Below are 24,054 nucleotides of genomic sequence, written 5' to 3' on the forward strand. Positions count from 1 at the left end.
CTGCCATGCCCTCGCCATTTCCTAATGCTGGAGCTGAGACGTTATAAACTTGAGGTCCTGTTTTACGACCAAACCCTGTTTTAAACTCCCCCACATGTTTATTCCTGATCCCTTTCAGGTGTTTCTTGGTCTTAATGTTTCACATTAACCAAGTTTCTCTGGCAAACCTCTGGGGGCCGTTACAAAACAGCTGCACTCGTACCAAGGTTAAATCACACACACACGGACTCCATATTCCAACCGGGAAACTTTTGCGACACTTAGGAGCAGATTTTTTTTAGGCGTATCAATGTAAAGGTGGGCTGAATGCAGTTAAACAAGACGCTTTTCAAACTTTTATTTGGAAACCGTTTTGAAAACCATGCGGCATCTTCCTCCCATTTAACAGTTACCTTGTGTTGCTCTGTCTAAAAACATAAAGTCGGGGCACTGCGTAGCTCAGTGGCAGAGCAGCCGCACCAGATGTGGAGGCTGTACTTCAGGCAGATGTTTCTGGTTTGATTCCTGACCTTACCTACTGCATGTCTTCCTCTCTGGTCTCTTCCTCCTGATAGGCTGCTAACGTTTTTGCTCCAAAGATTTTGTGGCCCTTGATCACTAGTGGCGCAAATAAATATCAATTAAAAAACAAAAAGACACCTGAAGGTTTGTGGCTGTATCGTGACAAAATGTTAGGATGCAAATACTTTTCAAGGCACTGTACTTTCCAACAGTAGATTGTGTTTTCTTAATGTAGCTCCACTCGTGTTTTCGTGAAAATGGCAGCTAATTTGTGGTCTTTTCTTTTTCTACCAACAAGACAATAAAAGAAAGAAAGAAAAAAAACAACAGACAGGAAGTAAATTCCCCCAGAGTTAGACTGCTTAACTTGCTGCAGAGTCATCACGCCATTCTTTAGATGTTCTCTCACTGCAAATGCAACAGAGGCGAATAACGTCACGCGGATAATAGTTTACTCATGGCTTCATTCAGAACATCTCTTCCACATCTGAGTCACAGTGAAGCAGAAAAGTGTCACATCTTACAGTAAAATCATTGATTGGAATTCAGTGTTTATTACAAGGCCCGGGAGTGGAGGAGGAAAAAAAACGAAAAAACGAAAAGGCACTTATTCGATAAAAATCAAACAAGGATACAGGCATGTGGCAAAATGCAAAAACGCTAAAACTGTTAAATTAAGCTGTTCATAAAGGCCGATTGTGTGTATAAGGCAACAAAAGGCTCTTTCTCTCTCTCTGACACGAAAGCTCAATTGTCATTTTTAAAAAGTGAATATTTTTCACATACTCGACTATTAAAGCAGGGCTGCTTTAATTGTAACAGGTTTTAATTTCTCAGAGCCTAAAAAAGGAATGCAGACCCATAAACTGCTGCAAGTCGAAGCATCTGTCACTAAAACCCACAACACAGCAGAGGTTCACAGGCTTTCTATAACCCCCCCTCCCTCCTAACGCTCCCCTCTTGTGGCATTCACCAGTATTGCAACGTGGAAATCCCGAGCGACGTCTACTGCAGTTTCTTTTCTTTTTTTATGTGCGTCTTTCAAGTTTCCAGGAGTTTTAAGATCCTGTTGCCAATCAATGGCTTTAGGAGTTTTTTTTTTTTTTTTTAAAGAGTGCAGAGATCCCAGCTGTGGCTCTGACAATGCAAAAGTTGGAGTTGTGCATGGTGCTCGGGGTGGGGGAGAGGTGAAGGTTGTGGTCATTTTCACAGCGTCACTTCTGTCTGAGTCCAAGTGTTCATCAAAGTGAGTCATTCCGCTGAAATGTGACTCAGAGAGTTCACGCGGCCCATTGTGAGTTTACAGCCTGAAAGCCCCTCCCGGCCACTAGCTCTTCCACCAGAAACGAGATGAACAAGGCCACTCTTTGGATTGATGCTGATTGAAAACAGCACACCTGCTAAAGGAATCTGCAATAAAATATAAAAACATTTAGGATTTTTTTTGTTTGTTTGTTGTTTTTTTAAAAGTGCTCAGTGTATAATTTCTCTCCCAGAGAGATATCAGTGGCTTATAAGTAGAGTTCCCCCAGTTTCTTTTGTTGTTGTTTTTGTTTGTTTTTAAGGGAAGTCCTCGCGCCGCCGTTCCTCTTATTTGCCGACATTCTCCGCAGGATTGTACTCGGTTTCCCCCGCCGACACCTGAGAGATGCGGCGTGTGGAGCCCCACAGGCGACGGGAGAACTGTCCGGAGCGAACCTGAGAACAGGAGAGAACGGATTTGATTCACATGGGATCACCGTCATCTGAAAAACTTGGTACTCAACAAACACTCTGCGTATAATTATCCTCCCCCCGCCGCCTTTCCCATCTCGCACACTCTTGAAGTTTGGCTTCTCACCTCTTCAGGCTTCCCTGCCCCCACCACTATTAGCTTCCCGTCCTCCAGTCCCACGAGTATGTGGCTGAACTCTTTAGTGACGGACACACTCCTCACAGGAACCCTCAAGGCCAGCGGCGTTATCAGAGAATCCAGGCTGCAAAACGGGGAGATGTTAGAGCCGACTTATCTTAAAGAGTCCTTCGTGGAATTATTCAGTTAAATAGATTAAACAAAAAGTATCATAAGTAAATGACAAATTGTATTATTTAAAAAATAAGCGCTGTGTGGATGCTTTTCTTCAACAGAGAGAGCAAACTTGGTCAGCCTGATTGAGCTTCAATTATTTTGCAGATTATATTGAGCAAATATGTCACTCTTGATGTGCATGACTAGTAATTACAACTATTGACTCATGGAGACAAACCTTTCAAATGTTTTTCTAAAAAACAAATCTTTGAAAAAAACATGCAGCGTTTTACTTTCCATTTCACAATCATGTGTCGATTTTTGTCGGTTTATCATAAAATCCAAATAAAGACACACACTAATGTAATGCGACTAAATGTGAAATGGGACTTTGAGTAACTTTTGAACATAAACGACTTATTCGAAAAGCCTCCACCTGAATAAATCCCGGACGTGGAGGCCGCCCTGCGCGGTCCCCAGGATGACGTATTCGGACACCAGGTGAAGCGCGGTCATCTGCTCCTCCATGGTGAAAGACGACATCAGGCAGCCGTTCACAGAGTAAACATGAACCGAGTGCTTGCCCTGAAGGAATAAGCACCACATGAATACCAGTTGAATTGCACTGCTCTCCTTTAGTGCAGTAGTAAAAATGTATGTATTACATTATGATTTCATGTGATAGACCAGCATAAAAGAAGCACGCATTTGCAGGAGAAAGATTATACAAGGTTTGTGAAACATCTGTTAAAAAAAATATAAAAAATCTGCAAGATACATTTGTATATTTGAAGTTAGGTCTTGGATTTTTAATTCGACACCCCAACACCTGCATACCGCTGGTCTGTGTTTGTCCGTCACATAAAGTAAATACAAAACAGATCAAAGCTCGAGGTTTAATCTGTGACAAACTGCAAAAAGGCTCAAGGGGAAGTGAATACTTTTCTTTACGCACCTTCCTGTGAGAGCGTTCCTCCTGAGACGTCTGCACCACGATGTGGCCTTCCATCCCGACCTGGAGCGCAGTGATGGGGGCGCTCACGTTGCTGTCTCCGGGAGGTCGCAGAGTTCGGAGGTACTGTCCCCGTCGCACTGTGTGCACAATCACAGTCCCGTCCTGGGAAGGAAGCAAAGCAATAGGCAGAGAGGGTCAGGAAGCATGCAACAGCTGCTCACACAGATAGACCATTAAGTCTTAATAGTTTTCTGTTTATCATTTTTAATTTGGTGGCGGTATTAAGGGACGTAATGAAATAGCGGATGGTCTAGGAGAGAAAAGACTTAGGAATGCAGTGTAACCTGGTAACAGCCTTCCTCCTGATTGGGTTTCCTTCCTCCACCACATAAACCTTCTCAGACCTCAAAGATACACATTTTTGTCTAATCAGCCTTTATCTATCACTTCAAGGCTCAACTTTCTTTTCCTAATTTGGTCATTTCCCACCGTACGAAAACAAGATAGCGCACAGTCGTGAAACCAACGAGTGATGCCATGGTTACAGCACACGCCTCTTTTATACAGAGTCGTCTAGGATCGAATGAGATCAGCCAAAAACGTCGCTTTTCTACATGGGTATATGCACTGAACAGCTAATGTGTTCAATGACTCACTACTGTCGTCTGAGCTGTTGGATTCAGATGTTACTGCTCGCGGTTCTGTCAGCTGTTTGCGTCTTAAAAGGTTCAGTGGAAAAGTCTGAAAACTCCAAGCTGTTCGTCTGGAGGTCAGGGTTCCTGAAGATCTCACATCGTAACACTGCTCACTTTTCCAGAGTTCTCAGTTCTGTTTTTACTACATTTTCGAAAAAAAAACAAAAAAAACAAGTCTTTCAGGGACGAAAGGGAAGGGCGGATGGATGGATGGATGGCTTACACATGTTCTTCTTTATTTGCTTAAATCTGGAAAATATTTAAACCCAATTCCAGATTTTTTTTCATACTGCCTGGGAACGCCGATGAGCAAACGCACACAAACGTTGCATTTTATTTGTTATTTTTTTTGCATGACACCTAATCCAATTTTAACGTAAGGCTGCTTTAGTCTCTAATCGACGAGCTGAGATGACCAAAGTCATTTTATCTAAGAAGTTCAGAAACATGTGCCGACGATTCGGTTTCCTGCGGCAGCAGTTCGCACACGCAACGTGCACAGGAACATTTTCTGCTGCAGATGCTTTCCCAGAGTGAGTTACAAGGCACTGGGGAACATCCATCTGGAGAACAGAGAGTGCAGGACGGGATGTAGAAAGTACGCACCGCAACACGGTTTCTTTTTCAGCAGAGTAAGAATACCGGGAATGGCTCCTATTACAAATTGCGTATGTGTTGACATTCACGCAACATGCATCTGAGTGTGTCCTAGAAAACAGAAAGGAAGGACCACCTATGTCAGCTTTAGCTGTGTCACAGAACAACTGGCATCTTGTTTGTTAGAGACCCTCCAAGCTGCAGGAGGCGTATTGTAAATATTTAGCTCGAATAGACAAAGCTGTATTGTTAAACACTCCAGAAACCTGTTGTTGATTGAAAAAAAACCCCACAAGCAGGAAACGTATCGATGTGAAACACGGCATTAAGATTTCTAAAACGACATTTGAGTCACGGCATCTTCTCGTGCTGAGCCGTCACCATCTCTGACCTTTGACCCAGAGACAGCCATGTCCAGTTCGGTGCTGATGGCCACACAGGTCACCTCCTGGTCGTGTCCGCAGAGGATCTGCACAGGCCGAGGCGACAGGCCGCTGGAGAATCCGCCCTGCGGTACGATTAAAAACAAAACAAAAAAAAACCAGTGAATACATGTTTGACGGCTTCGCTTTCAGTGCGAGTCTGTGTGGAGGGCACAAAGATACTCACCTGCTGCAAAACCTGCCACACTATGCAGGACGTGTCCCTTGAACCAGAGATGAGGTAGATGCCACACAGGTCCAGAGCCAAGCAGGTAACGACATCTTTACGAAATACACACACAGAAAAAAAAATCACCTCATGCCAGCGAAGAAAAGAACGAAACCTTTCTCCGTGTGCTACGAGAAAAGCTCACCGATGTGCCGGCAGATCCTGCCCACCAGCTTTCCTTTGCCCAGCTGAGTGACGCGGAGGCTGCAGTCCCAGTGTCCCCCGCTGAACAGCAGGCGGCCGTCGTTGGACACCACCAGCACCTGAGCGCTGAGCTCCACTCCCGGAGAGAAAGGCCCCGCCAGGAAACGCTGAGTCCTGCAGAAACAAAGGAAAGCTTTTGACAAGAGACTCTGTTGGGATCTTAATGCAACCAGGATTCAGATTGGATGAAAGGAGAATCCATTGTTCAGAGTTCATTGAACAGGATTTGTATTTCTTTTTTTTTTTTCCCCACAATTACGACCGTGGAGGACCTCTGCCAGGCTTAGTGGGGCCGAGCTCAGGAGTCACAAGAAAGGAGCAGCCAGTTTGTTGTCTGAACCGGATCATGTTGAAGAAAATCAACTGCGCATCAGGGAGAATATAAAATGTTCCCCTTATTGTGGAGCACATCTGCGACCCACACGGCATGACAACCAGACAAAACAACAACATACAACATGCTTAAACTCACTCACTTTGGATTGGTCATTGTTGGATCTTTAGTGAAAGTGAAGTAGTTGGTGATGTTTTTGTCATATGGAAGCCAGCTGTGTGTCCCAATCAAGCCACTTGAACTTACAGTCACCTGTACAGAAGAAAGCGACTTGGCATCAGAATAATAAATTTAAAAAAAGCCTTGTAAAATGATTACTGCTGTAACCGAGCTTGGTTTGGACGTTACCAAGGTGTCTGAGCCTTGCATGATGGAGTGATTCTGATTCTTTGGTACCAGTGCTTGAACCAGAGGAAGTCCGTCACTAACCACCTGAGGCAGACGTGTAAATGAATACAGTGCGACGTTCGACTATTAAAATCAGCGGAATCGGATGAGCACACGAGTCCTCACCTCCACGAATGGCCGGAGTTTGCCGAGGTGTTCGAAGATGTTTGCCGGCAGAGTGTCCAGGCGGGCCTGCCGCCGAGATGCATTCTGGGCCGTCATTCGAGGAGGGTGAGGCTCCTGATCGGAGACAAAGATTGCAGAGAAACGCTGTCATTTTCTGATGCAGAGTTGCAGACGGATGCACTCCTAAAGCTGAAGTGATTCAAATCGCTAAAAGAGCTGAAATTCGGATCTTTTTAAAAACCTGCAGAAGAATTACACCTGAAGGACGTTAATTTGGTTGGTTGAACCAATATGACTGGACTGTTAGGCTAAATGATGCAAGAATGCTCAGCCATTATTAATTTGTAGATTAGGATAGATTATATAAAAAAAAAGTTAACTAGCGCCTCGAAAAAGGGACATTTTCCATTTTCTCTTTCACTCAGTGTACCTTAAGCAGCTGACAGGGAGTCTGTCCAAAGTTGCTGATCATTCCTTCGAAGGCTTTTCGATCCGTTTCATTGGAAATGGCGTCCAGATCGACGGCACCTGCAACAGCCAATAAGACAAATATTAACCTTTTCCCAGAGAAAAGTGAGACATTTAGGGGTCAGATACAACTTTTTCATAAGTTTATGTAAAGCAATTCAGACAAGAAGTCTTAAAATAAATCAATATGTAAAATCTTTATCATTATTGTTACTATTATTATTTTTATTGTTATTTCAGAGATACATGTATGTGTATTTACTCTACAAAAAGATTAAAAAACAAGCAATTCAAAATGTATCTTGATCTTCAAAAGTAAAAAAAAAAAAAAAAAAAAAAAAAAAAAAAAAAGCTACCCGCCTAAACAGTCAAGAGATGCAATTTAAAAGCTTAAAGCAACTCAAACCAAACCCAGCTTTATATCATGGAGTCATGGCTGGAGATCTAAAAATCGCTGGGATATCAAAACAAATATTTACACAAAAGGCACTTTACACATGTTTAGAGTGTAAAAGGAAACAAAAACATGGTTAAAGTTACATTTCAGTCTGAAAACCGGACACATAACAAAAACCCCTCAGAGTCAAAGCGTTCTCATAAAAGGTCATATAAACATGTTAGCAAAAGATCAGTGGTGTCATAAAATTTTGGATGAAAGTGGAATATAGTTCAAGGCCAACTGAATATTTCTCTGGTTTTAAGTTTAATGACGACAAAACAAACAGATTTTCCTTTTGATGTTTCTGCATTGTTACCGTTTGCCTGCTGAAATTGACAAAGCACTACCACACAACTCATTTTTTCCCTTAGCCATTTTTTTTTCAAAATTTCCCCATAAGTCCCAACGGGAAGCAAACGAACACAACAAAGAGTTAAACTGAATAGCCGCCAACACGAGCAAATTAGTCCTTTATTCACTTTGTTTGTTTAGCTCATAGTTTTCCGTTGTGAACCTAAATAAGCTCCTTCAGGCACACAGAAACAACTAAATGTGCGCAAAAGAATAGGAACGATTACCCTTTGCAGATTCAGGAAAAACACACTTCACATGTTTTCCTTTCCACTTAGCAAGGATCACCACAAAAACACAGCAGTTTGTTCATTTGTTTCCTCACAAAAGTCCTGATTGCAGCCTTACCCTCATAAGTGCAGTAGTAGAAAACATTGAGCGCTTTCACCGCCTCCTCTCCTCTCTGCTTGCATCCAAAGATGAGGTCGATCCACTCGTGGAGGTGGGAGGACACGTGTTCGGACTCCTGCAATGTTAAGAGTCGCTTTCACGCTGTAATTCTGGCGGCAGATGCATGACTGAGTTTTATGGCTCTGTGTGTTGCCGGCGACTCACCAGGGCTTTCATGTGTTTCCTGATAAAGTCTTCCCTTGATGTCGCCCAGGGAGGCAGCAACACATCTGCCACCAGGTCCTGAGACAACTGCAAGCGGCCCAAGTCGAAGCCTAGCAAAGAATTTAAACGGATTAACTTCCACGCCGCAGCGGACGTCCCCGAACGGCGCAGGGTTTTGCCGCTGCTCACCGTTCATGTTCTGCAGGAACTCCGGGAAGTAGAAGAACTCCGGGATGAGCTCTTTGACGTCGGCCGGGCTCTCCATGCGAGCCTGCCAGGCCGCCGCCACCGAGTGGAACTGTCTGTCTGCGACGTCGAACCTGAACGACGGGGCGACACGTGACGCCGTGAGAACGGAGAACGCGCTATTGAGCTAGGAGATATCACACGGCAGGGCCGCAGTCCTCACCTGCCGCTCTGCAGCTGGATATGCAGGGTGGTGAACGGCTCCATGCGGATCATGTAGTGCATGACTCCTGCTGCGTTAGAGTAGTGTGTGCCATAGTGGAATTTCTCGGTGGTGCCTGATGGGTCTTCAAAGCTCTCGTACCTGAAAAAAAAAAATATTTGTTGGGCTTTATTAGCAAAAAAAAAAAAAAAACAGGAAAGAGGATAAAATTGTGCACAATTTTGTTATTGGAAATTCATTAAAGTAAGGCTGAAATTATCATGAACTGATTATTGAAATAATTTAGTAATCGGTTAATGGTTCACCGGAGTATACATGCTCATAAAAAGACTGTTTGATGGGAGAACAACAGGCTCAGAGCAGTAATTAAAACTAAATTGTACAAAAAAATATATCAACAGTTTGCAATTAAGATAAAAGAAAACCTTTTTTTTTCTGTAAATCTGTTTCATCCAAAACTCATTAAGTGGCTGTTTTAGTTTCATCTGGTTCAAATTCTATTTAAAAAAATCCTTTTGCTGTCCAATTATTAATTATTAAAACATAATCAACACATTAGTCCTACACTGTATTGATGTTAAATCACCAGAAAGGGCATTCTTAGGAACGCTGTGTTACTGAATCTCAGTCAATAAAATGTTTATTTTCTTGTTTTTAAAAGGAATTTGTTTATTTTCATCTTTTAGTGTGTTTAAAATATTGTATAAAAAAAGGTTTAAATAAAAAAATCTGCAGAATGTGCCGATTCCTCCCCCGCCCCTGATTAATCATCAGAATAATCGATGACTAAAATAATCATTAATTGCATTTTTTTTTTGCATTATCAGAGCTCCTTACTTTTCTTTGACGTTCTGCGCGTGACGTGGGTTGACCACACCTATAGGCTTAGACAGATCTCTGAAGACTGAGGGGTCCTCCAGATCCAGATGAGAGGAAGTGTAGTCACACAGAACCCAGGGGAACTGAGGAGAAACAACCAACACAGACGTCTTGCTTAGACTCCAATTGCGACACCGGAAAAACAGAAAGTGCTTCAGGTTTGCCGCAGAACGCACCACGGGGTACTGGGACAGGTCGTTGTACGTGCGCCCGGCGATGGTGTTCAGCTGCATCAGGTACTCAAAGTTTGAGATTTCTCTGTACACCCATTTCTGTTCAATTCAAGATGACGTCACGTTAAGGCGGGAAACATTGGGACCGTTTAGCGGCGAATGAATAAAATACACGTGGAAAACGTGATGTAAATAAAACACCTGAGTGAGGCCTGACGCTTTCAGCAGCTCCTGAGGGGAACGGGAGCCGAAGTAGAACAGGTTTGGAGGCCGCAGTCCGAGAATCCTTGAGTACACTTTGTTTCGTACCTGCACGGTGAGAAATGTATCAATTTAGAGCTTCTAATGCTTATTTAACATCGTAATATACTTTGGATAATAAACAAGAACCTCCATATTTATAAGTTAACAAGTGTCTATGGTTTTAAGACCCATATTGTCACTGAAAACTGAAAGTGTGTTGGTAGAATAGATTCAAGATGAAAATCCTGACTCCTGACTGCAAGACGGATTTACAACCCTCTACCTAAAGACTTAATTTATGACAGTTTCATGGCAGCTAATCTTCTAAAACTTAATTAAAACCAGTTTTAACTCAGAGAAAAGTTGCAACAATCCTTGGATTTTATGAATTAAAGCCTGTGAGATGAGTCTCCTAGAAAGAATAACCACAAACACAGCAGCAGCAGCAACGTGTGCGCTCCAATTAGGAAAAAGCTGTGATCACTTTAAAGTGAATCTCAGAACATAAACGCTGAAAATTATTCTATTTGTCTTTACAAAAAGGCTTTAGAAACTTTATGTTCATGCAGAAAGACAGCAAGATGAAATTTAAACCTGAGAATTTGTTGCTGCGAGGCAACAACGCTGTCGACTTAACTCTGCACTGCCTTAAAAGACATGACAGATGATAAATGCAAGAGATAGTTTGCAATTGCAATACTGCACGTGTCAACATTGTGAATTGCAATTTATTATCGTTCTAAATAAAGACTATTAGGAAAAGTTTTCATTGTTACTTTAACAAGAAGAAGCTTCTGTTTTTAAACTACATTCTTAAATTTGACATGTACAAGACCTTCTTTCTGAAGTTGATGAAGTAATGGGCCTGGTCAATGAAGAAAAGCTCCAGCGCCGACCGTCGCAGGTTGTATCTCCTCAAATGGACCTCCCGAAGCTGAGACAGAGGTCTCTTGAAATCGAACCCGATTCCTGCGGGACAAGGGAGGCAAACTTATGGCTCACCCGAGACAGAAACCTTTGAAGAACCATAACACAGAGAGGTGTAACTTTCAGAGGTACGCATTTCTTACCCTCCTCGGTCTCTTCTTTCTCGCTGCTGCCGTCGTAGAAGTACAGATGATGTGTGGTGACCTCCAGCCGACCCGGCACCACAGCCACGATGGTGATGAGCTCACAGTCTTCAGACAGAACCAGCTTCTCTTTCTGATTCTCGTCTTCTCCTTCCCCTCTGAAACTCAGCGATGAAGGAATCATGTTTAATCTCCTCTAGATTTTTTGTGCTTTTTTGAATTACACACACACACACAAGAGGCTGACACTCTTGGTTTGAGAAGTTTAGACTTACTTGTTATCCAAAAAGACAAAGTCCTCTTCTTCCAAGTGGTCATCTTCCATGTCACTTACTTTTGCTTCCTTGGCAACAGCCAATGGGATCGGATCAGAGCTGCGAGGGCTTTCAGCTCCTGATGAGCACAACATGACTTTTTTTTAACAGTTTGCAAAAAGCTAAAAAAATATATATATATTTTGATGATAAATAAGCTGCCGTCGTACCCATGTTGTCCCTCAGGGCGCTGGCCTCACAATGGGAGTCGTAGTTGTAGTTGGGCACAAGTTTGAGTCGCATCTTTGAATACGTTTCAGCAGCGGACAGTTTCCATTTCACCTCTGGCGGAACTCTGACGTCAAGCGTGAGACAAACAAAACTCAGAGCAATCTGACTTGCAAAGGGAGAACAACGGACCGAGACGCGAGATGCGGTGGTACCTGTTGGCCCACGGCCCCCGCTCACAGCTGAACAGCCTGCGGAGAGCTCTCCAGTGCTGCCACACCACCCCCTGCTGGCTGGCGTTCTGCTTCTGCCACATCACGTATCTGTTGCTCTCGCTGCGAACTCGCTTCATGCAGGGGTCAATTATCACCTCCTGTTTGCACAGAGAGACGTGTTAGCTAAAAAAAAAGCAGAGGTCTTATGGGGAAGATGGTGGAGTGTGTGGACATATGGCATTTTGTCATGTTGCACCTATGGTTTTTTTAATGCATTTTATTTCAGTTTTATAGGATAGATCAACGCAAAGGAGCACATGTTTGAAAATACAACATGGTTTTCAATTTTTTTTTTGAGCTGTCTACCAGCTTTGCACGTCTAGAGATTTTTTTCTTTCCCCTCATTTTGTTTTGAACATCGATTTTTAAAAGTTTTGCCCCAAATTGTTCATTTGATTTAGGTCTGGACTTTGACTGGACCAGTCTAAAACTGGTCTGATCTAAACCATTCCCTTGTAGCTTTGGTTGCATCTTTAGGCTGTGGGATCTTCACAACTGTTTTTATACTAATACTTAATAACAGACAGATTGAAAACATTTATAGCTAAATATATAAAAAAAGGAGGCTGGACAGATATGGATAGCAAAACTTTTGATGTTGCTGCTGCTGTGTGTTTTAATGTAATTAAAAAAAGAAAATATAGTTATGCATTTCTTTGTATTTGTCGATCTTGTAAACATCCCGAAACCCGCCCCCTCCCAAAAAAAAAACAAATTGAAGTTTGTTATTGCAATAAAGAAAAACATTTTTTAAAGCTGTTGAATATTTTTGCATCAAACTGTAAAAGCACAGTACCTGAAACTTTGACTTGCTGTCAGATCTGTCCTTTTCCCGTTTAAATGCTGTGCTCATTAGGTCATCAAAGCAGGAGTTCCAGAAATTGGACATGATATCATGACTACGCCCAAATGTGTCCAGTTCGTACTGCTCCATGGTGGGCAGAACCTGGAAAACGGACAGAAAACCAACAAACCATGAATAATAGCCTGCAATCACTATCACCTTTAACTTATTATTGACCTCAATATATGTGATAATACATGTGATAGCCAAAAAGTGATGCTAAGCTACCGAGGTCCAGTTGCAGTTAATAGAAACACACACATATGTCTAAAACAAACACAGCATCTACATAAATAAATCCTGAGAGGACAGTTTATATTCTCTCGCTGCATTTTTAAAAGTTGTTTTAAACATTTACAGCAGCCAAAGTTCTGCCACAGAGCGAAACGTGCTGGAAGATCCGAACACTGAGGAAAACTAAACAGAACGGATTTATGGGCTGGCGATGTCACACAGAGCCGTGATGGATCTGAGCTCGAGCGGAGCGGAGTATGTCTGTTTGGCAGCGGCTTGTCTTGGGTTCGAGCGTAAACCGCTCCATAACTAACGCACTCTGAAGGAAAGTTTAAGGAATGTGATGTAAAGCAGCAAAAGCCTTTTAAAAATGCTAAACTTTGCAGTAAATATCTCAGGAGGAATCTGGGGGGTAGCAGGTCAGACAGAATACAGGATTAGTAAAATATGTTATGTGTGCAGGAAGTTGACAAAGAACAGAGTTTGAAGTGTCTGAAAGACAGAGGAGCAGACTCCCTTGACTCCCTAAACACAAAGATAAATATCAGCCTTTTTTTTTTTTTTTTAATACACAAAGTCCATCCAGACACAAACCTTCTGCTGGTAAAAGCTCTGCCACTCCAGCGCGTTACAGTAAGCCTTCAGGTCCTCGGCGAAGGTGGTGCTCCCGTTGGTGATGGGCAAGTTGGGCAAGTGGTCCTGGAGGGTGATGGGGTCTGCGTGCTGGGCCAGCAGAGTCCTCATGATGGGCACCAGCTGGGAGAAAGTCTCAGAGCAACTGACGTTTGAGTCTTCCGTTACGCCTTCTGGCCACAAGGGGGCGCCAAGCTTTCCCAGCAAGAAGCAGACCTCCTCCCAGCTCAGACACAGAACAGTCTGCAGGAGACTGTGGAGCTTCAAATAGGCCATCTCACACACCTGATGGTGAGCAAAGACACGTTCAGTCAAATTCAAACTACACATGTGAAACGATGTAGATTTTTTATTTACTTTAGTAAACTATAAATGTGATAAACACTGTTTAATAACTACTAAAAAAAAGAGAAGAATTTTAGCAAAGTTAAAAATATGTACAAAATTCTGAGTAATTATAACAAAAGAAAAATCACAAATATATGGTGCATCAAAGTAAAAAAAAAAATTATATACCGCCAGCGAATTCAACAATAAATAAAAAATAAACAGTTAGGAGAAATCCAACAAAATTAAACAATTTTCCTTTTCCTGTTTTCTTTGCATCTCATACGCTGACACGTTCTCACCTCAGAGGGCTACACTATAAATCAAAGCACGGTTTCTTTGTGTCAGCTGCCTCAGCCGAAGCAATACAAGCTTCAATTTGAGACAAAGAACTCCTTCAATCATTCTTTGTTAACTCTGGTTTACCTTTCAAGCTTTGAACATAAAAAAAAACAAAACAAAACAAAAAAAACGTCTTGAATGAATAATTTATCAGCGCATCTGCAGCAAATACAGCCATCTCCCTGACCTTTCATTCAGGAAAAACTGGTTGCTCGAATGAAGAGGTGAAAAGAATCTAAAATTAAACAACTGCTGCGATTCAAACAGGAACGGTGGCAGAAATCAACAGTGTCACTCGTGACATTAACAACTGTCATTTCAGCTACAACTCCATTAATAATAAGGCCCCAATATGCAAACAATAAACCACTGACTGGGTGTGACTAGATTTAATTGCTGTGATATAATCTGTATCAATGTTCACTTATGCTAATTTATTTTCTCATTTCTTTTATTTCCAGTATAAACAGGTTAAACTAGATTAAGATGCACAAATTTGGAAGCTATGATTTTAGGCCAAAAAGGACAACGATATTCCTCTACGCCTTAGGCAGTTTTAGCAACCTTTTAAAAGTTGTAGTATTTAAATGCAACAAAACAAATTAAGCTTGACTGGCAAAATACGGCTAAGAAAAGATAACTAGAAGAATAAATATTATATTAATGTCTGAGACCTGCTTTGCAAAATGTATGCACCAACCACATACTCGGAGAACGGAGTCTGCCAATTTTTCTTGATCAGCCCTGATTGGTGATACTCAGGCTAAATATAATACTAACAAAATATTGATACTTTTTCCATCTCAAAATGCATCAAAGCGAAGGTCTACCCATTATTTTTCATCTATAAATGTGTCAGCCAACAGCATGCCCTTTGATATCCTTTTATGAGTAGAAAAAACTGAGTATAAAATATTTCCTTGGAATTCCTTCTTCTTCTTTCTATCCTAAATTACTGCCTCTATAAATAAGCCTGCAGAAGATTTTCCCCCACAGCAATGTGTCAGAATAACCAGACAGAAAAAAACCCATATAAGTCAGTCATAATTAAATAAAAATGCAGTGTTTTGGTAACCAAAGATAAGGAATCGTTTTACTCGTGGCATTAAATTTTAACATTAGGAGTTTTCTACAGAGCAAATATAAAATTGATTTCTGAGCAGAAGTTAAAATCGATCCCTTGAAGGTCCTAAATGCTGAACTTAAAACATCACACAAACAAATGTACTTCCTGTCAGCGTACTTTGAATGGATATTATAAGCACCGTTTCTCTCCTCACACTCCTCCATAAGACACTCAGCCGTGAGATAAAGCAGCTTATAGATGAGCAGAGCAGCAGCATATGTTGGAAACCCAATGGCCAATTTAATTTACACACTCCTATAAGAGCAGATGTCATAACTCAGAGGGGAACTCCCCTTTCATGCTCAGCACTCCCTAACAGGAATGACTGCAATGTCTTTTGCAAAGTGCGCCCTTACAAGGCTTGGTATTCAAACGGTCTCTTTATCTGAGCTCACTTATCAAGTTAAATAAGTTCCCTCGGATATTTTTCCACAGTATCTTCTGCCGATATCGATCTCGGAGGAGCTTAGGTTGCGAAAGTAGAGACGTTTTAGCGTTAGCGGGCTCCGCAGGTGGGATTGTGGGTGCAGCTGACCTGCGAGTTCTGCTGGTGGATGTATCCGGTGATGATACGCAGGCCGATCTGGGCCATCTCCTTCAGCTCTGTGTTTCCTGGGCTGCCGGGGGTGCTGTGCCAGGCCTGCAACCTGTCCAGCAGGTTCACCACCCCTTCAAAGATCTGCAGCAAAACAACAGCTGTCAACAGAAAGACTCGGGGCAAAAAGAAAAAGAAAAAAAAAAAAAAGGCCAGACCTGTTTCCACACCTTGCAGTAAACCTTAACTACACCCCGAGCTGCATTTAAAAGTCAAACTTGACTCTCTTGGCCTTTCTGTAGCACAAACAGTGGCATTTGACCTTTGTTTAACAGTGGCAACACCCAAAGGCTTCTCGTTTGTTATGCTTTGTATTTACTGCTTTAGTCTAGGAAGAATAGAAACGATTTACTTAAATATGATTACAAAAATGAACCCACAACGTTGATTCATTTTTATTTTACTAAAACAGAATAATTAACTTTCTGAGAGAGTTAAATCTAATTTCATATTCAGTTCTAAGTTAACCTGAGTGAGAACAATTTACATTTTGACTTAATTTATTAGGGGAAAACTCACCTAACCAAACCAACCTGCCCAGTAAATTACCCCTATGCCCAATAACTGGCTGAGCAGCTAATGGTGGCAACAACTGCAACCAAGAATTTACAATAAGTCTTCACAATTTAACATTACTGGAGGCAATTATATTTTCACATAATGCCAAACTTGATTTTTGTCTCTTGATAAATAAACATTTGAAAACTGTGTTTTCAAATGTTTATTTCAAATGACATTAAATATGGTTACAGAAAATTTAAGTTTGACAAAAAAAAAAAAAAGCAAAAAGATCTTTTAGATAGCAAATAGTTATTTCACTCATGTTTCAGAACACAACATAGTTAGAATTGGCCTCATTTAAAATCCCCATTTAAGTTAACTTGATCTTTATCGATCACTATCTTTGTGAGTCAAGATCTATTTATTAAAAGCCATACGGATCGAAGAAATCATTTGTAAATTTGGCATCACTATTTAAACTTTCTTCTACATTTTACTGCATTCAAGTAGATCATCAAAGTCTGAAAATGAATCCCAAACAACTTCACTTGCAAATCGTGGTGAAAATGTTCACACCGTTATTATTTCAGACTTTTAGTTGACCCTTTCAATATCTTAGATTAATTGATTGCAGATACTGGCAGCTCTTTGAGAACAGAAAATGTCTCCTTTTGTCAAGTTATATTCAGCTATCAAAATATTAATTTGTTCGTCTATCAATTTATAGTAAAACATTGCATCTCTAGATAACATAGCAATAAGATTTTTCCACACACTATAAATCTGACATCAGATTTAGGTGACACCAGGTACTTTTTGCTTTCTGATGTCAAGACAGCGATCAGGTGAAACCAATGGAGACCTGAACATAAGCTACCTTCTCACTCCAAAGTGTTCGGTTGTCTGTTCCCTCGGCAAACAGGAAGTCCTGCAGCAGCCGGAGGAGCCGCACCAGACTGGGGCAGAAGGGCAGAGACACTCCCTGTGCGTCCCTCAGGTCCGACAAGGACGACTCCAGCATCATTTCCAGAAGACTGTCATGTGCAACGACGGAAATACGTTTAACGTAGCATTGTCTAGCATTGTGCCGTTTATGAGAGCTGGATCTCCAGTTAAAATCTGCGTAACACACCTGCGTTTGATTTCATCAGGAGGGCGAACCAGCTGGCAGGAGGAGCCCAGCTTGGTGAGAACAGAAAACACCTGTCCCCTCTCCCTCCACACTGCGTCCCCGGAACCCTCGGCCCCACTCCCGCTCCACAGCACGGAGAAGACGATGTTGGTCAGCAGGTTGCACAGCTCCTCCTCAGGGGTCTGCTGAAGTAAAAACAAGATGCGTGTGAAAATGAAGAGCTGGTTTACGGAGCCTCTTCCACACGCCGTCGCTTTACAGATCATCGCAGTTTTACTGGGATTTTTGTGAGAGACCATCAAAAAGTAACGGTTGTAGTTTCTTACTAGTAAAAAAGATAAGAACAATGTGGCATGTCTTAATATTCACCGATACATCTAAATAAAATCCAGTGCGACCAATTGACTAATGGTTAGCGAGGAAAACACTAGACCTATAGATAGATGAAGGTATTGAGAAGTTTCAATGTTAGGATATAAAACATTATTCAAAGCATCTACAGCTCATGTAATAACACCTGCTGGACAGCCATGGCACGCCATAAATATGGCCAGATGACACAAAATGCTAGGTTTGGAAGAAAACTAAACGAAACATCAACCTGGCCTAAACTCAGCCTCACCACAATGAAACATGGTGATCATATATACAACTGACAGGAAAGGTAGTCACAGTTGGTAGAAAGAAAGAAAGATGAAGCTAAATGCAGTCCTAGAAAAGGCTGTGAAATGTTCAGTCTTCTGATGTGTGAAACAGAGAGAATCACAAACAGCAAAGTTTGCATCACAAACTGAAGTGAATGACCTTTGTTCAAGCAGCCTTAATACAAATCCATGGCACGTTTTTCAGCTCAGGAGTGAAAAATCCCTGGATATCATGAAAACCTTCACAATCGGGCACAATCCTCTGCTGGTCGTTCGGATGAACTAAAATCTGAGTGGACGAAGGAGCTATACCTGAGGATTGGACGTGTTGGAGATGGTGTCTCCAGTAGGAGGATCTGTCCCATAGCTGGTGTCGTCCAGTACATTAGACAAACTGGAGCTCTTCCTCGGCCTTAGCGGTGGGAATGGTTTGCAGTGCTCCAGAGGAGACGGCGTGTTGGTCAGACTTCCTGCCGGGGTGTGTGTGCCAGTGTCCCCCATGCCTCCCAACTCCAAATCAAAGGGAGATGTGCCGAACGGGGAGAGCGGCTGGTAGTCTCTTCCCTCGTCGTCCGGCCGAGGCGACACGATGTCGACCGGATTGGAGGCGGAGGAGGAGTGGCTCCCCTGATCCACCGAATCAAACGACTTAAAATGAAGCGAGCCGCCGTAGTTCTTCAGCTGGCCTCCTCCTCCTCCACTGGGCGGCGACTGGGATAAGTCAGAAAACCCCTCGGAGACGTCCCGGGGACCGCATTCGTCGTCCTCCTCCTCGTCGTCGATGTCCCTCGAGTTGCGGTAGTTTATGTAGATGTCGGTGCGCGAGTCCTCTACGACCACAGACTGCTCTCGGCGCAGCGGTGGCCGGTAGCTCGGCGCGAAGGAGGCGTGGTTGCCAGAGTCTGTGATGCTCACGGCGTGGGTTTCCAAGGACTCCTTTACGTAGAGTTTGGTCAGAACATCCTGCCAGCCCGGCTGCTTGGCGAGCTGCTTCACGTAATCCTCATTGGAGTAGATCAGATGAAAGAGCTGCAGGGGATTTAAACGAAACACAGAGACATCTTAGATTTGCTTATGATGAAAATATGCAGACGTGAGGAGACCGACCTTGCGACAGACGTCCAGTCGGACGGTGAGCTCAGCTCGATGCGACAGACAGACCACAGCCAGCAGGTCTCTGAAATTAGGACTGGCATCTGTAGCAAACAGTAAAGCGTGTTTATGAATTAATTAATTAAGTTGAAGGTATTTGAATAATATGAGCAGCAAATAACATTCTTTTCATTTCTCTAGAACATTTCCAATTTTTAATAAATGGCATAGAAGATGAAAACCACTTCTTAAAGACATTTTTTAAATAAAAATAAATATATTTCTAAGTAACTGCTAGGCACTTTAAAGGAACAGCAAGAATAGAAAGTTAAAGTAAAAAGCTATTACTAATAGAAACTATCTGCAATTGTAGCCGTTAGAGGGTTTCATAAATATAGGCATATTTATTTTTCATGACTACAACTTATCCGAGACTGTAAGTTACAGATAAAAGTGAACTTCTGCTTTTGGTGCATGCTGGGACCCCAACGTAAAATAAATGCAGCTAAATATATTGTGTAGCGCTGATAAGTTATTCTCAAGAGACTGAGGGAACTTCCTGTCAGTGAGGATCGGCTTCAGCTGTGGGAAGTTGGGTTTCTTTATCTGAACTCCTCATTTCATTTCTGCTGAAATGTCGTAGTGGAATACATTTTGTGTCGATGCCTCCTGTGTTATAAGTCATTACAGATGTTTTAACATAGATTCAAGGAATGACAGACCCACTACCGTGTTTCATTGAATAAGATTTTTTCTGTTAGGAAGAATCTTTCTGTCCAATATATCCTGCTAATTATCTACAAAATGTTTAGCTTAGTGTCCAGATTTTTGACCTCTCCAGGTGTTCATTAACAAAAAGGAAACGAATTCCAGTGGTGTTCCCTGGAGAGCGTTGGCTCAGTTATTTTTCACACCAAGCTGAATTTCCTTGACTTACCATCAATAAGGGCAAAAAGTTACTTGAAACAATTCGCAGAAAATCAAATGAACTGACACCAAACAAGAGCCTCAGCCTCTGTAATCTGTCCTAAAGCTGCGAAACTAATAAATAAACAAAGCGTTTGTCTTACCCGTAGCAAGGACCTGCTCATATAAACAGCGTACAGTTATCATGGACACAGGCATATCTTCAAGAAAGCAAACCAGGCCGAGATAACCAAAATCCTTCAGCTTGATTCGTTGCTTGTTGCGCTCCGACACTTTCTCACTCTTGAGGATTTTGTACAAAACCTGCAACGACACAAGCGTTTCGGTTTATGAAGAGGTGCATCTCAGTAAGTTTAAGTGAATTTAATCCAGTAACTCAGTTCAAGAGGTGGATTTATTACACAGAGTGGAAAACCCAGAATTCATTACTACTTAAGATCAATTGAAAAAGGATTTGTTTGCAGGTTAAACAAAGAATGTATCTATGTTCTATGCAGTGTCTGCACTCATTACTTTGTCTATTTACACGACTTAACAGCATTTCATGGAAAGTTAAAGGAAGAAATTCGACCGCTGAAGCTTTTATCTTTAATATGTCTCTTATGATGGCACTTTTTCCTTCCACTCAATTATTTGTATGAAAAATGTTGAGAAGCCTTTTCATTTTTCAATCTGTATATAATGATTACGTCTTAAATTGATTTATCGAAATAAATGAACTTTTCAATTCTGTTCTAATTTGTTGAGATACAACTCTACTTAAAAACCAGTTCTTGCTATTAATATGTTATTTTTTCATCAGTTGTTCTCACCCTGAACACCCGCTCTCTGGCCTCGTCCCCAAAGTTGGCTGTGAGCAGCAGGCTGTACAGCTGCTCCACGCCCCACTCCAGCAGCGCTGCCTGCACCTGCTCCCGAGGAGGGCTGCTCCTCAGCAGCTCGTACAGCACATCCAAGGCCTTCACCACCTGACAGACAGGGAGAGCGGCTGACAAATTACAAAGAAATGCGGACGGGCGCTGGGTTAAGCTGTGTAAAAGCAGTATGAAATAAAAGATGAGCACAAAAAACAAAAGTAGAAGCCAAAGAAACAAAAAGCTGGAATGAAAGATGAATGTTTAGCTGGAAACCGGGAGTAAATCATCCCGGTGAAAAGGTCAAAAGATTGCAATATCAAACTGCTGGAAGAAAAACAAGCAATAAAACATTTCAGTATTACCTGCTGCTCCTCTCCCACAGTCAGGACGTAGGCGAGGACGCTGTGAAGCTCCTCTTGTGTCGGAGACTTGAGGAACTCTTTCAGCAGCGAAAACAGAGACGTCTGAATCGTCTGTTTCTCATCAGACAGAGGGCTGCCGTCCTGCTCCAACCTGCAACCAAACGGATGAGTGAAGAGACTCTGATATTAGGCTTATGAATGGAGATGAAAGACATGACTGAACTGAGCTGAAACAGGATATATGCGTTTTGCTCACCCGTAGTATGTCCGAATAGTATCCAGAATGTACTGGACCCCGTACTTCCTCTTCATGCGCTGCTTGCTTTTGTTTATCACAGATGACAGGTATTGGACATGTGCTTTCAGAAGAGAGAAAAGACACACAGTCATCCCTCTGGCTGACATTTAGAAATGTCAAATCACGACGTAAGGTCGCATTGAGACAGAGTTGTCACGTAAAGGTTATCGAAGTAATGCACCCTCAATCGTGACCCAACAGCCTGAACTCGAGAATTTAAAGTATTCTTCACCCACCCCTTTTCTGCTCCCCTGACTCTTACCCTCATTCCTGCTGTGTCAATACAGACAGCTTTGGCTGACACGCAAAGCCTCACAGGTTTTATTCAGCAAGAAGGAGTGTGGGCCACTGCTGCCTTACCCAAACAAACGGCAAAATGGCTTCTGGTCCAGATGCGGAAGTTAAACAGCAGGTGCTGGTAGAGAAGCTGCAGCAGCTGGCTGTTCCCTTCGTTAAAAACCTGCTCCATCAGAAGCTGACATGCCATGAGGACGTTCATGTCCATCATAGTGCCTGGAGCCTGCAGCAGAAAGAGAGATACCAGGTTTTAACTCAGTCAGTTCACGACTATGCTCATTTTAACTCTGTGGGGTGTACGTTGTTTTATTTCATCGTAAAGTTGATGAAGTGGCTCCACGTTCTGAAACAATGTAGTATGCATATTTGTACATTTGCACCCGAGGTAAAAAAAATGTTTACATTGCAAAATTCACTAATGAAAAATGCTAAAAAATTTAAACCTTTAATGTATGTCTTTTTCAGAGAAAAAAATCCAGGCTAAGAAATTCCAAATGGGGAATAAGAGAACAAGCTATTTAAGTAGAGCAGATGTGTTTTAGCATCATAATTCATAAAAATGCACCTGCATCAACATTCAGGGCAATATATATATATTAAGTTTTAAACTGCTGGATGTATTACAAAAAAGACTGGACTAAGTTTACATAGCCAACTTACATGTTAGGCAAGATTTACTAGATAAAAAACAAAATACATACATTTCCAAAGTTCAGTGAGAAAACTGCACCAGAATGTGGGATTTTGGGAACAACAAGTTTCCATAACAACCATTAGACCTCATGGACCTGCCCACTGTTTGTTTTGTGGACATACCCAAAAAGACTTTTTCCTGAACAACCATCGCAAAAAGAAACACGCTAGTGGCTCTTTAATCACCCCAAAAACACTCAATGGGTCCATGAGGACACAGGTGTCATCGTGACAGATAAGAGGTCAACTAGATCCATACACTTTGATCAGGCGAGAAGAAGATTGATCTTGTCAGGAACAAGCACTCCAGCTGGGTTTGCCTTCAAAAACACAAGATCAATATGTGCGTTTGCAAAAGCTGATCATATTTTGCCGCTTTCACACCTTTACCAGGGTGCCAATAAAAGTAGGTAGATGTGTGTGTGTGCATCTTTTCCACAGCCAAAGGTGGTTGATGATTCTAAAGACAGTCTCCAGACAGGATGCTCCACCTTCACAACATGGATTTCAACATTTCCTGTCTGTTTGCATGAACATCTCAGCTGCATTAACACAATGCCTGGTTGGCTTTAGTTATCCATGAGTCAAATCTGTGAAAAGCACAACAAACACTTGGTCCCTCCCAGCACACTGACCAGTCTCTACAAAAGTTCAACTTTTCACCACATTGAAACCGTCGCCTTTAAATCCTCTGCATCGCGTTCAGCTTATTTTTGCACAAAAATTAACTAGGGAAGCTCACATTTGTCACCTGCAGTTTCAGAAAATGTTTCACAATTACAAGCTTACAAAATGAGTGGAAAGTATTACACCGAAGTCTGTTGTCGTCTTGATTTTGTCTTGTCTTGGTCCATTTTAAATTCTGCAGTTAACAGTTTTAACCAAAAAAACACTATTTCTTTTACACTGCTGTGGTTGGTATCCCTTAGTCATGGCAAAACAAAACAATGTCCGCATTAATTGTCCCACACATGCATTTCAAACAGTCATTCTGACAGACCACTGCTGTTTCAGCAACACCAGACCCATTTATTACAAAGCAATTATTCAGCAACAGCGCAGTGGAAAAGGTCAGATGTTCACTTTCAGATGCCAGCTCTTCTTGCACTTAAGTTTCTAGAACAAGTTGCTGTGTGGGGGACCTACTTTGCTGAGCATGGCACCGATGATGCTGGGGCCATGGCACTGCAGCAGACTCTCCTGATTGACGGGGTGGTGACGAATCAGGTTTTTCACCATCAGCAGGAAAGCAGCAATGCTGTTTCTCTCAAGTCTGCCTTCTGGGGGAAACAAAAAATAGGGCTTTTATAAGATTTCCTGTGTAAGCCACAATGATATTTCTGCATTA

The 24,054-nt window shown here is 42.0% G+C and overlaps 1 protein-coding gene across 5 annotated transcripts in view; it reads right to left on the reverse strand.

The window, feature by feature from the left end:
• Window positions 1-936: 936 nt before the first annotated feature.
• The window catches only part of nbeal2 (neurobeachin-like 2), a 43,572-nt gene continuing 20,454 nt past the window's right edge, over window positions 937-24,054 (reverse strand). For 3 of the 5 annotated variants that reach the window (XM_008432570.2, XM_008432565.2, XM_008432569.2), the window contains 36 exons: window positions 23,853-23,986; window positions 22,077-22,236; window positions 21,675-21,777; window positions 21,419-21,569; window positions 21,012-21,167; window positions 20,343-20,502; window positions 19,288-19,376; window positions 18,493-19,209; window positions 17,537-17,721; window positions 17,282-17,438; window positions 15,844-15,987; window positions 13,475-13,798; window positions 12,599-12,748; window positions 11,743-11,900; window positions 11,530-11,654; window positions 11,321-11,438; window positions 11,046-11,203; window positions 10,811-10,944; window positions 9,934-10,041; window positions 9,736-9,831; window positions 9,518-9,642; window positions 8,681-8,821; window positions 8,461-8,591; window positions 8,272-8,381; window positions 8,065-8,182; window positions 6,889-6,986; window positions 6,459-6,572; window positions 6,294-6,377; window positions 6,088-6,197; window positions 5,553-5,725; window positions 5,366-5,460; window positions 5,148-5,264; window positions 3,465-3,626; window positions 2,946-3,094; window positions 2,342-2,477; window positions 937-2,199 (listed from right to left, as the gene is read on the reverse strand). In XM_008432570.2, the coding sequence (XP_008430792.1) occupies window positions 2,092-2,199; window positions 2,342-2,477; window positions 2,946-3,094; window positions 3,465-3,626; window positions 5,148-5,264; window positions 5,366-5,460; window positions 5,553-5,725; window positions 6,088-6,197; window positions 6,294-6,377; window positions 6,459-6,572; window positions 6,889-6,986; window positions 8,065-8,182; window positions 8,272-8,381; window positions 8,461-8,591; window positions 8,681-8,821; window positions 9,518-9,642; window positions 9,736-9,831; window positions 9,934-10,041; window positions 10,811-10,944; window positions 11,046-11,203; window positions 11,321-11,438; window positions 11,530-11,654; window positions 11,743-11,900; window positions 12,599-12,748; window positions 13,475-13,798; window positions 15,844-15,987; window positions 17,282-17,438; window positions 17,537-17,721; window positions 18,493-19,209; window positions 19,288-19,376; window positions 20,343-20,502; window positions 21,012-21,167; window positions 21,419-21,569; window positions 21,675-21,777; window positions 22,077-22,236; window positions 23,853-23,986 (5,498 nt within the window). In that variant the 3' untranslated portion in view covers window positions 937-2,091. The remainder of the gene's footprint in view (window positions 2,200-2,341; window positions 2,478-2,945; window positions 3,095-3,464; window positions 3,627-5,147; window positions 5,265-5,365; window positions 5,461-5,552; window positions 5,726-6,087; window positions 6,198-6,293; window positions 6,378-6,458; window positions 6,573-6,888; window positions 6,987-8,064; window positions 8,183-8,271; window positions 8,382-8,460; window positions 8,592-8,680; window positions 8,822-9,517; window positions 9,643-9,735; window positions 9,832-9,933; window positions 10,042-10,810; window positions 10,945-11,045; window positions 11,204-11,320; window positions 11,439-11,529; window positions 11,655-11,742; window positions 11,901-12,598; window positions 12,749-13,474; window positions 13,799-15,843; window positions 15,988-17,281; window positions 17,439-17,536; window positions 17,722-18,492; window positions 19,210-19,287; window positions 19,377-20,342; window positions 20,503-21,011; window positions 21,168-21,418; window positions 21,570-21,674; window positions 21,778-22,076; window positions 22,237-23,852; window positions 23,987-24,054) is intronic. The other 2 variants (XM_008432568.2, XM_008432567.2) reach the window with 2 other exon arrangements.

Source organism: Poecilia reticulata, linkage group LG16 (assembly GCF_000633615.1).
Source record: "Poecilia reticulata strain Guanapo linkage group LG16, Guppy_female_1.0+MT, whole genome shotgun sequence".
NCBI lineage: Eukaryota > Metazoa > Chordata > Actinopteri > Cyprinodontiformes > Poeciliidae > Poecilia > Poecilia reticulata.